This window comes from Nasonia vitripennis, chromosome 2 (assembly GCF_009193385.2).
Source record: "Nasonia vitripennis strain AsymCx chromosome 2, Nvit_psr_1.1, whole genome shotgun sequence".
NCBI lineage: Eukaryota > Metazoa > Arthropoda > Insecta > Hymenoptera > Pteromalidae > Nasonia > Nasonia vitripennis.
Window position 1 is genome coordinate 29466905 of NC_045758.1, and position 12938 is coordinate 29479842.

Sequence of the window (12938 nt, forward strand, 5' to 3'; positions counted from 1 at the left end):
TATACACACGCGCTGACAATCCCCGGCGACGGCTACGTAGCCGCAGCTCTGTGTGTGTATGGAAATGAGAGAGCGGCGAGTTCGGATGCTGGAGGAGAGCAACGCGAGATTCCGGAGGGAATTCGACGGTTGGAAAAAATTGAGCGATCGGTGTTTGCTATGTGCTGATTTTTCGATTGAGACTTAGATTTATATTAATCATCGAAAATCACGACTCAGCCCCCCGCGAAAATCGAAAGTATAAGAGAGAGAGAGAGAGAGAGAGAGAGGCTGAAACGAAGCCCATACGAAACCGACCTTCGAGCAATGCCCTATTGCCGGCTCTGTACATTTACGAGGCATTGTCCTGCGCGGCGACCGATATCTCCGTGTCGTGACATCGAGGCCCCTGTATAGGTATACATATGTGAAAATCCAGAGAAAAAAACGGACACTTTTGGGGATCTGAGTGAACGAAATTGAAATTTGAGGGTACACCTCCCAGACCAACTTTTTTGGGTTCCTTAGGCCACCCAGAACCAGAAAAATCTTGGGTTCCCGCGATTACGAAATACTTATTTATTTGCCGGACACTTTAAATTCTCTTATGGGTATTTAACATGGGAAAAATAAAGGAAAATAGTGAAAAATCATAAAAATTTGGATTTTTTACGAAAATCAGTAATTTTTCCCATTTTTAAAAAACTCATATCTTTTTATCCCAGCCGTCAATTTCAACCATCCGGGGCTCAAATTAAAGCTTATTACTTCTACTTTTGCTTTAAAAAATCTGATTAAACATTTTACCAGTTTCATCAGCTATATATACATATGACAACGAAAAAAATTAAAAACTGCTATAATTGATGGGCATATATATATATATATATATATAAAAAACTGATCAAACAACTAAAAGGTTAATCTAAACGTTTAAAACAAAAGTAGAAGTAATAAGCTTTAATTTGAGCCCCGGATATTTGAAATTGACTGGTCGGATCAATAGTTATAAGGATTTTAAAAATGGGGAAAATTACTGATTTTCGTAAAAAATCCAAGTTTTCATGATTTTTCGCTATTTCCAAGCTTAGACAAATTTTTACCTAGGCGATTATTTTTAACTCACCAGCCCTCAAATTAAAACTCTCTTTCACTACTTCGACCCTAGTAATACACATTTTTGGATTGTCGTTTTTTTTTTCTGGATTTGCACATGCGACGGAGACGATGCATGCGCATTCATTAGGCGGATTTTCCGAGAGTTCGATTTTTTCTTCCGCGGAAAGTATAATAAACGCGTCGTTTTCACATCGGAACGTGGAAAGCGAGGCGGCCATGTGGGCTGAGAGCTGTCTGAGAAAAATTTGATTTTAATTGAATTTCGCGGGAATCGAAATCGGATACGAAGGCGTCGAGAATTTTATCCTTGCTGAGAATAACAGGTAAAAGTGTATAAGGACTCGTTTCTGAGTCATTTTGTATAAACATCATTCCGGTGTTATTTAAAAGGCTGCGTAATGACGCTTCGGTAAACATATAGGCATTTATACGTAATTGCGAATTTCCTGATTCTCCAAATGCTTCTTACATGTCACGGGAAAAGTACTATATTAAAAAACGATCTCGTAAAACATCAAAAACCGAAAATTAAAACGTTCAATGCCGTAGCATCGATAAAAGTACACTAATAATTCAACACAGTCATCACATCGCAATAAACTTTCGCGAAATAAATTTCCGCTTAAATATTCAACGCGGCGTCGCGGCCGAGAGAGAAGCCGTATATACGTCAACTAATTAAAACCAATAACGACTTTCGATCAACGTTGCATTGTCTGGCCTCGAGGCCTTCGCACGCAGCAACGCAATCAACATTTCCATCGAACGAATTAATCCAATTTAGCGGAGCTGAAAAAAAAAGAAGAACACGAGACGGGCCCGTCGTGACTCTCGGGTTACAAAACGAGGCAAAAAACGCGCAGGAAACATTTGCGCGCGGGTGTACGGCTTGGAGAACAATATACGTATGCGAAAAAAAGGACAGTTCGAAAGAGCCGCGCACAGAGACTCGATTTCAATTCGAGACTTTCACTGGGACGTTGGGCGAAAAAAATGCTCGGTTGGTATTCGCGTAAGAGTGTATGAGAATCGAGATGAGGTTTGTTTGAAAAAATATTAAACGAGGTAGAGAAAATGCGTTTTTAAATGCAATGCAATCTCTTGCTTATCGTGAGAGTTTTACGCTACGAGCATTAATTGTTTTTCAGATACGACTTGGTTATTAGCGTTATAGCAAAGATTTAATTACTATAAATATTTATAAGTTTAAATTACACCTGAATATTCTCTCTCATATTTTCCGAACAACCGCGATAAATCACACCTTACACAGATAGCGTTGTCTCGGACGCCGATCTTATTCAGCAACGATTTTTTAATTTTTCCATCAAATCAAGTCTCTCAACTTCACAACCACTTTATTTTCATAAAAACCACTAAAAAACTCACACCTATATCGCCCAGTTGTCTACACGCTATGACTTCAGCACTGACTGAAAGTTTCGCGAGACATGCACTGCAGCGCGCGAGAACAGCTGACTGAGTCCGCAGAGCGACAGACGCAACTCTCGCGCACGATAGCGCAGAGATAATCGGCCGACAAATAGCCACGCGCTATCTTTTCGCTGTCACGTAGTGTGTGTATGCAAGAATCACTTTGCATCCGGAAAAGCAGCCGATGAGGGAGACAATGTGGCGCGGGTCGAATGACCGATTTACGATTACCGAGAAACTTGTCTGCTCTGTTGGATTATTTTGTTATCTGTGTTATGTAGTCGTGATTTGTGGATCAAGAGCAATCGTTTTGTAGTATCGGAAAAACTCCATTTTCTACAAAACTTTATAGATTTTTATTCCGTTTAAAACTTTCACTACAAGCTATGAACGCAACTCGATGTAAATCACTTATCTGTATCTAAGTCGTACAAATAAATCGCTCAAATTCCACGAATCGCTTAGGTACACCAGGCTATTACGCTAAAATCCTCGATACAAGCCAATTAAACCATTTTCTGAACCCACAATCTCCCACACTCCAGATAACGCACTCACTCATTCCTGCATCTATCTCAGCGCGCTCCAGTTCCACAATAACGCTCGCAGCCTCGGGCTCACATGCGCAAAGACAAAGATTTCGATTTCTCTCGCATATACGTGTACAGAAGTATATAATACGAATTGTGCGGCACATAAGTAATCTCTTTCGGCCGGCACACGTGACTCCAGCGAGATACATACCAGTACAGGATATAGCCACGAGCCGTACGCGATTAGGTCCTTGCACGACGATCGTTACGTTACGTACATACGTTTGTATCTGATCGCACGCGTGTCGTTCGTTACGTTTTGTTCTGGCCGAATTGCGATTGCATGAATCACGATATTAGAGGAACTGCAGAGTAAGTTTTCGTGTCTTCGACCTTTTGCCTAGTATCGTGGGTTAAATTTATGCTAGTCGATACTTCACTGCATTTCCATCGCAGCGGGTGATGACGAAATGACGAAGTACCGATCGGAGATAATAATGGACTGACTGTGAGCTAGAGGGAAGTCTATTGTTTTAATCGAACGAATTGGCGAATTTCGATTCTTCCACTAAGATCCGTTGCGCATAAGTCGTGTGCACTGTGCAGTGCGGACAAAACGAATTTTGTTTTTAATGTGGTTATCGCGTGTGTGTACGTGTGACTGGCGACAAATATTAATTTTTATAATTGCCGAACGAACGTTTTCGCGCTGATTGTAAACGCGCGTTCGACCGCGGGCAGTCATTTTAGAAATGACAGGTGACATGTAAACAGGCTTTCGGTTTGAATTCGCTGACGTTGTGGGTCTTGCTTCTAAAAATATGCGTAGCTGTCGTTGCCAATTATTGGCGATCTAACATCTCTGAACTATTCGTCAATTTGATTGAATTTATAGATGCAATTGAAAGCAGCCTACTTTTAACGCTATATTTAATGAATCATAGTTATACATGTGAGAATGAAGGATTGCATGGACAGGTTTTCCATAGAGAATCGAAACACTCAGAAGTTTGTAGTTCGTATATGGAAAGAATGCTTAGTTGTCTAGGGTTTTATACTGAAGATTACATCCGGCTCCGTCGCCTACGTCGGACCCTATTTCAGACCGACGGTCTTGGCCGACGGCGTTCCTCCCTCCCTGCGCCCCTGCGGGCTCAGGTAGATTGGGACTCGGGGCTTGGGTTTTCCCCGTGACGTATCCGGCTGTGCGGGGGAGGTGAAGCGTCGCTTCGCCCGCCGCCATCTGCAACGGGAAAGCGTCGCTTGGCTTCTGGACTTGGGAAGCGCGGAAATGCCTTCCCACATACATAAAATGCATTCTGTTTGTTCAAAATAAGTATCTCGATTAAGTTCATAAACGTGTCTTTGCATAACTGAAAATGTTACTAGGGTAAAGGCACTAGTAGTCGGCCACTTAAGCCGTTGGACACTTAGTGGTCGGCCATTTCAGCTGTATATTTAGTTTTAAAAGACTAAACGAAAAAAGTAATATCGAAAATTTGTTCAGTGGATACTGTTGCAAAATTTAAAAAAGGTTATACGACGAAATAAAACAAAAAAAGTACCGCTATTTGCATTCACATAATGGCCGACCACTGGTCTTAATCAGAAAGTTCATGTACCAGTAGTCGGACACTTTTTTATACTTTCAAATAAGTAAATTTGAATCTTTTTACGCAATGAAATAAGTTTCAATGGGGCAGACAAGTTCTATGGATTTGTATCGAACTAATTATTTTGCCTATAATAATCGAAATTTATTTAATTAAAGTTAAAATAAAACTGGTCAACTACTAGCGCCTCTACCCTATAACAAAATTAAAATTTGAAACAAGCAAATCGCCGACCCTTAACTACACTATATATAATTGATAGTCGACCTTCTCCTCGCTCTAATCACTATTTACGAGAAATTCGGACGAGAGCCGATACTGTTTACACTCGTCGTCTCTAATTGGACGAGCATCAGAGGAGGTGTCTCGCACCAATTACGAGGGACAGCCTGTCCTCGTTTATCCGACGACGTGAACGCGCGCTCTGCCCCCTGTGTTATATATCGGCCAAAAATAATTTATGCCTACACGAGATGATGAATTTTCGGCCAGGCACACTGCACAGACTTACGAAAATACGCGAGTCCACGAGGTTTGTGCAGCTGAGCAAATGTTTTTTTCGCACTTCGGCTCTTGATTCAGCGTTATTAGACGGATAAGTTCTCGTATCGGGGAGCTGCGGTGATGTCAGGCCCTCTTAGCGGCTGCTTAGTGGGCTGTCGCATTTGCCGAGCCAGTTTGACTTATCAGTGCGCAATAATTTTTTTAAGTTTGTATTCACCTGACGCGCGAACGTTGCTCCGTCTAATCGAAATTAGAATTATCGAGCGCCTTCTAAGGTTTTCTTCGATTGCGAAGAATCCTTAGATAAGCGCTAATGGACTTATAGAAAGCTTGACCCAAAAAAAAATTAAGATGTAAGACTCGTGTCACCGACACACGTTCCTTCACTCAACGCGCAGCCGAGCCAAATAATATAAATTGTTCTAAAAATCTGCACAAATAGCAACAAGTGTACTCGTAAACAAGAGCCATAAAAATATCGTCCGGCGTGAGACACTCGAGCTCGAGTAGCTTGGATAACAAGCGGCAATAAACGGCTGAGTAAACTCACCCTGTGTAATAGCAGGCGCGACATTTCGGCTGATCGTCGCCGGCGGCCTCGTAGCAAACGACGGTGTCGACTTCAACGGTGTCCCACTCGGTGCCGGCTGCACCGGCCAGCTCTTCCCACTGGGCTTCGACGACGTTCAAGGACATTTCGACTGACTCGACGAAGACGTCCTGCGACTCGACGGTCTCGTCGCTCGACTCGGAATATACACACGCGGACTTCCTCCTCGGGAAGCAGCCGACTTCACATATAAATGAGACGAATAATGAGTGAGAGGATTAGCGAGAGGGAGAGAGAGAGAGAGAGAGAGAGAGAGAGAGAGAGAGAGAGACTGAGTTTGTAGACAGACGGAGTAAAATTTGTTGAGAAGAAAAAAGAATCGGAGACTACTGGAAGGAGGGGCTGTGATTGGAAAGTTTTGAAAAAGATTTTTATCGAATTGTGGAGAAGCCTCGTGTGAGAAATTTTTGCGCGGGTTTTGAAATTTTGAAAAATGTTCCGTAGAAAGATACGTGAGTTAAATTTTTTTTTAAATAAGATACCGATCGATAACTCCAAAAAATCGATTAAAAATTCGATATTTATTTAAGTTCTCAATTAAAAAAAGAAGCGATGCACAAATACGAAAACGACGACAAACCGCAATAAATAAAAGCCTTGAGATGAGTATCGCATTTCATTGCCGATATACTCGCGAGAGCCAAGGAAGCCACCATAACAATAAAGGGGGAAAGAGAAAGAAGTGACAAGGAACCGAGAGAGAGACGAAGAATAAGAAAAGAGCCTTGAGAATCGCAGAGAAAAGAGAGAGAGAGAGAGAGAGACTCGTCGCGTCGCAGCGCGCGCAACTTTTATCGGGCCGTTATGCGCGTCCCGATAGCGCGCAAACGACCGGTTGATCATACTCTAAATTTAGCCTCTCGCTCCAAGCAAGAAAAGGAGCGAGCGAGAGAAAGACAGCTGTTTCAGAAGCGCCTCATGCGACACGCCGCGGCGGAATCTCGACGACGCACTCGTGCAATTTCGCGCGCGCGCGTGCGCATGATGTCATGCGTTGTCTGGAGTTGTTCTTGCTTTTATCGGCTAAGAAGCCGAGAGCCGAGTGCGATTTTCGTTACGTTCGATCGCCCACATCGAAAATAGAGTTCGCACGTCGATGCTAGAAGGATTCTAAGGAGGGATACTGTAACTGATTTTACGATCGGCAGAGTTAGAAAATTCGGAGAGCCGAGAGACGTTATTGGCATGGCTGAGCGAGGGCAATTTCGCCGCCGCGAGATGCAAACGGTTGTGCAAACCACCGAGAGAGAGCTTTTGCGAATAACCGCGAAAGAGAGACAGTTTTGTAAGCGAGTCGCGCGCAGCTTGCATCACGCCGATTTTTTACGCCCGAAAGTGGCAAAAACTCTCCGCGGACTTGTTTCTCTCCTCGTCGATTGATACGCGCGCGCGGAACTTTAAATAATGCTTACATCAGTGTAGCGTATGTGGATTCACGTGTTTCCTCGCGATGCCGTTGCTGCTTTTTCTTTTTTCGCAATTAGTGGAGGGGGTCTAATGAGTTTTTCGAGTTTGCTCGATTCGGAGTTTTTATTTTTTCGTAAAGGCGAGTGTTCGAAGCTACGCGTTTTCGTTATAATCTCTTGATGCCTCGTGCGAACGTGTGAGTGTAAAAATTAACGCGAAATTAAAGTGACTCATAGACAACATTGACATTTAACTTGATCATACATGGAATACGTTTGTTTGTGCGTCTAAAAATACTGGCGCGTCAGTTGAATTTTTCAATGAGAAAATATACCGGTGAGAGGATGAAAATTAGTTTGGAATTTTTTTTATAATAATAATAATAGTAGTAGAAATCTCATAATGACTGATAAGGCGGGTTGGTATAAATGTAATAAACATGCAAACAGAAGCTTTCGGAGTGCCGATTCAACAAGTGTTTATCTTCTCTGACAGATAACAGGTACCAGGCGTGAAATATGTCGAATTGAGAGGGATTTGCCAACTTAAAAACTAGAAAGATTATATGAAATCATTTTCTCGCAAAATCGATAACCGCTCTACTCTTACTTCAACGCGACTGTCTCCAAAATCCAACAACGCAAAAGATCGGTAAGAAATCGTTCTCCAAGGAACAATAACCGGGCCGATATCTCAATTTCTCTCTCTTTTCTCTCTTCTCCGCACTTCTCACTATACACACCTCCCAAACCAAAGCACACAAACCCGCTGACACTTTCGATCGGTTACTCACTCGTACACGGACGTAAATTCCTCGACACCGAAGAGCTGCAGCACACGATCGCGCGGAAGGCCGAGCGAGTTTTGCGCTGCGGCTTCGCGTCGCGTCGAGCAGCCGGAAACGCTTAGCCGCGAGAGTGAGAGAGAGAGAGAGAGAGAGAGAGAGAGAGAGAGAGAGTCGTATATGTGGGTATAAGGACCCGAAGAGCGAGAGCGTTATCGCCGATTTCCCACCGTGCCGCGCCCCGCTTGTACGATTACAACGAGGCGTACGTGTGCGATGCGCTAATGGTTTGGTACGTTGCAGGTGAAAAATTGGCCGAGGATGGGATAGCGCTTCGATTAGAATGTTCGAGAGGAGATGGTTTTCAGGATTTTTTTATGATCGGTTTGAAAAGTTATTGCAAGTAATTATGTGATTTGTTAGTACGTTGGAGTGATTTTAAAATTTTTATTCGAAAATTTATGCAGCTGTAATCGTGTTATCTTGGATCTACGAAATTCCGATAAGCGATGAATATACTTTAACTTTTGTATCGCGTGGGTGTGCAGAGATAAAGAAGAGACAAAGGATTATAAGATCAATATTCGTCGGAAAATGAAATGCGCAAATAGCTTTGGTGAATTACCCGAGAAGACAGCTCAATTATTGATCGGTATTTCAGCTTTTGCGGAGTAAGAGATGTAAGCCGATAAACAAAATTATCAGAAGTATATTTATACTTGACGTAAAATGTGTCTATATGATCGAAATGTTATAATTAGCAGTTATATAAGTAAAAAATATTAACAAAAAAAAGTTGAATTTCATAATACTAAACTACAACAAATCTATAACTCCATACACCTCCAAGCTCGACTATATCGTTCATCCGCTTCGTACAGTATACAGTCAGCGCGATTTTTCAGCCATACCTACGTGACACCTCTTACTTATACGCCGAGTCGTGCTCGGACACGTGCCAACTCCCTCGTCCCACTGACGCACGTCGCGCGCATGGCGCTGCGCACAAGTGACTATAAAAATAATTCGGCTAATCCGCCTCGGTAGGAGATTACAATAAACATTTTTCTGCCCCGTGAGCAGCGTGATTTAAGAAGTCCAGAATCGTTTGTCAAGCGCCTCGGCAGATTTACTAAAACATTCATCTCCCGCTTAGTCGACCGACTTTTTCTTATGCGAGATCGCGGCTTGAAAATTTTCGGATTTTTAAATAACTTTATTTTTTGGGTTTTTCTCCGAGGCTAAGTCTTTGGAAGTAGTCGCGGTGATAAATTAGCTCCCTTGAATTAAGCACTTGACCAACTACGTTTGATCTCGGCTTTAAGCAGCCATACTCCTTCAGACTTCTCACGGCCGGCTGGCGTCTCTCGTCGGCGCGGGAAATTTCAAGACCTAAAGCTTCTCGGCGCCGTCGGCGTTAATTGTGTGCGCTACGCGTGTAACCGTGAAGACAAAGCAATATCGAGCCGAACAGACCTGGTGTTTACGCTATACCGAGCAAACAAGCCGTTTCCGTGTACGAGGGTTAGGAAAAGGGGCTCTTTGGGACAGCTTTTGTTTTCGGGGAATGGGGGCAGTTCCGGAGACGTTGCTGATGAATTTCGGAGGGATCGGAGGGGTGGGCTGTTGAGCGAGGTATAGGGGTGTTATAAATTTTAATTGTACTGCCGTCCTATATGAAATGAATTGAAGGATAACAAAAGTAGTTTATAGCACAGTGTGGCTAAAATCCGCCGTTAAGTCACGAGGAGGCGAGACTTGCGGATTTTAGCAGTCTGTGCTATAAAATTTGTATCTATACAGTGTGCGTAAAATGCACTTTTACGCACGCTCCGCGTGCCTTCAAGCACATTTTCCGCCCCTGTATCAAAAAATAACGTTCGATACACGTGCGAACAGTTGATTCTACACTCGTGTAGAATCAACTTTTGCGCGCTTATAGCGAAATATACTAATACGATACTCTTGACTTAAATGGTTCAGTTTTACACGGCGCCGTGTAAAAAAGAACCATTTAAGTCACACGTATCGTAATGTACTATTGAAATCCGTGTCGCATTTTCAGCACTATCGTTCGGTTATCCGATGACCTGAAATCGCTCGAGTGTCGTAATGCTGATAGCGATCAAAATGCTCGTCGAGCATTTAACGGGAACGCTTCGCGAGATTTGTCAACAAATTACACATTGCATAAGAATGCCATCGTGTTTGTTTTGGCATTTGAATCGAAATAATTCATACGTACATGAGTTTATCTTATTATTGTAGTTTGCATTTCAGTCTGCGATGATATCATTTAAAAATTTTGAAGTTACACACGTATAATTTTGTCAGCAAAGGTTTGATTGCTAACTCCGATGCTCTGATTCATCTCTATTTACATTACGATTGCGGACTTTTAAGTGCGAAAAAAATCCTTCAAAAAAGAAACCTCTATTCCAAAATCAAACTCGCTCTTCACGCCTCAGAACAACGCGAGCCTCGACCTCGAGGCGCAAACTCGCCGAATCAACATTCGCGCCTAATTTCTCGCGCCACGCGTCGACTCTCTCACCTCCTCTCGACTTAATACACGTGCGATTAGCCAGTCATCTAGGCTATATGCAGAGCCTATGTGCTGCGACGAGGTGACCTCAGGCGAGCAGCACAGGCGTGGGTGCACGACACCCGTGACCCACACCCATAAAACACACACTACTCGCGCGCCTCTCTTTTTTTCATTCTCTTCTTCTGCCTCTTCTTTGCCGAGTCTTTCCATATGCACGCGCCGCTCGTCGGGCTTTCGCAAGATCGCGACAAGCCGATAAAAATCATAAATTGAGCGCGCGCGTGCTGTGACGAGGGAGAGTCCGTGACAGGAGTGGAGTTGGATGTGGGAACGGATGTGGATTTTTTGGTGGGTAGTATGCGTTTGTTGCAGCTTGGGTTTGTGAGAAGCTTTGCTGAGGTGGATTTGCGGTGATTAAATATTTAGAATTGTTATGCATAAAAGTTTGGCTGTTGCTTATCGGTGAATTAACTAACAAACATTTGTTGTTTGATAACTTAATTTTCGTATGACGCGTTAGAATAATCAAGAGACGGCAACATGGCGCCACTTCTAATGAGCAGTCGCAAAACGGCTTACGTTGGGCTGTCAAAGGGCGTATACGCCCTGCAAGAAGCAAAACCCCGCAGTAAACAACTTGAAGAAATGCCCCTCCCCCGCTTAAGCGCCTTGTCTTAGCCGGCCAGGTAGTAAAACGAGCTTCCTTATGCGCATGTCACTTGCCATGGTGGGGGGAAACGACTGCACCTATCGCGGCTCACCAAATCGCACTTCGCGGCATGGAGGGGGTATAGTACTCCGAACTCGGTATAGGGGGCGCCGCCACCGCACAAGGCCCAGCGTCAACGCGTACGCCATCAGTTCCGCACAGATCGTCTCCGAGTAAAGACAGTTCTCGTAGTATAGTCGAATATCATGGCATCGAAGAAGAAAAGCACCAGCCAAGCCAATCGCAATGCAAAAAGCAACAGCATCGCTGCGGGCTCGGAAGCCCAGAAGCCGAAGACTCGCCGTCAGACCCGCGAAAACGCGAAAAAGTACGTGAATCGAGAGGCAATTTATAGGGAATGGAATACCATGAAACATCCGGACCCGGCTCCTCCTGCGCCCGCTAAACCTGTACAAGTGAAGAAAAAGTACCTTAGAATGAAGATTAAAGTTACGAAAACGCCCGTGAAAATCTGTGCTCCTGAAGTTATTCATGTGGGGTTAAAGAAGAGATGGGCCAGGCGGTATAAGGAAGAAGAAGAAAGTGGAACGTCGGCGGCGTCAAGTGATTCAGAATCGTCAGGACAATCTAACGAACAAGTTAATGGTCAAGTTAATGGTGAAGTTAACGGACCAGTTAATGGACAAGTTAAAGAAGAAGTGAATGAACAAATCAACGATAAACTGGCACTGGGTGTGATCTAAATGCGTACTTGGGTCACGTTTATATACGTGACTTAAGTAGGCTATTATTTCACCGTGCTAACCGTACAACGGAAAAATGACGCGATCGTGACTAAGTGATCCATTACACGGCGTGAAATAACGAGCCGTTTCAAGTGTATCGTAGTGTACAAATGTTTTTTCGGGAATTTTTTTGTTTGTTTCAGGTTCATAAAGGAGACACAGTGGAGATGAATCGTCAGAGCAGCCTAGTTCACGGATGCAGCAGTTTCAACCGCAGCACTACGAACTAGATAAGTACTTTGATCGTTTTAATATTATCAAATAAGATTATTTGTATCGTATTTTCATAAATTGTAACGACGGCGGAGTTCGTACACGCCGTTTGAATCGCGGGACCAATAACGATAAGTACAATTTGTTAATTTCGATTTTTAGATATTATTTTCAATTGTAGATTATTCTTATAAGCACTCCAGCTAAGTACTTTACATTTTTCAAATTTTATCCAAACACTCGAAATATTTCTTAATAACAAACCCAACAAGCTCACCTATACCCCCAAATATTTCGCGAAACCCAATGTTTACACTGGTAATGTCGGGCCGACGTCAGCAGCCGCGTGCACTTCTCTGCGCTTGCGATCTCTCAATGGCATCGAGGAATTCGGGAAACACGAGGCTGCAGACGAAACGACCCACTGCCAACTATTCGCACGCGTATGCAAGAGAGCTACTCTTGTTTGCATTATTACAGCGCATTCCTATACGAGGTCCAGTTCGTTTATATTCTCACTTGACAAACTCTTGCGGCCGCGGAACGATGGCTATTATGCCTTCACCTCGTATCGATTTATATAAAGACGCGACGATTAGATCCTCTTAGACGAGACAGTTTAGTGCGCTGATTGGGTAATACGGGGTTTCACGCGTATTTATAGAAGCGACTTTTACGATGTTTGAAGTTTTTGAAAAATTTAGGCCGAAATTTTTTATTTTAAGTTATTTTCTGTAGT

The 12938-nt window shown here is 43.3% G+C and overlaps 1 protein-coding gene and 1 long non-coding RNA gene across 14 annotated transcripts in view; one reads left to right on the forward strand and one right to left on the reverse strand.

Moving 5' to 3' along the window:
* LOC100120714 (four and a half LIM domains protein 2) overlaps nucleotides 1-12938 on the reverse strand; it is a 100577-nt gene that overhangs the window by 49114 nt on the left and 38525 nt on the right. Inside the window, exons 1-2 of one of the 13 annotated variants that reach the window (XM_016981980.2) lie at nucleotides 7993-8062; nucleotides 5733-5973 (exon numbers count right to left, since the gene is read on the reverse strand). The exons of 7 other annotated variants lie outside the window; for them this stretch is intronic. In XM_016981980.2, the coding sequence (XP_016837469.1) occupies nucleotides 5733-5878 (146 nt within the window). In that variant the 5' untranslated portion in view covers nucleotides 5879-5973; nucleotides 7993-8062. Of the gene's footprint in view, nucleotides 1-2487; nucleotides 2581-5732; nucleotides 5974-7941; nucleotides 8063-12938 lie in introns of those variants that run through there. 5 more of the 13 variants (XM_032597286.1, XM_032597282.1, XM_032597280.1 and 2 more) reach the window with 5 other exon arrangements.
* Nucleotides 7291-8861, forward strand: LOC116416414. Its single transcript, XR_004226849.1, has 3 exons — nucleotides 7291-7617; nucleotides 7695-7850; nucleotides 8287-8861. It is a non-coding gene; the product is annotated as an uncharacterized LOC116416414 (long non-coding RNA).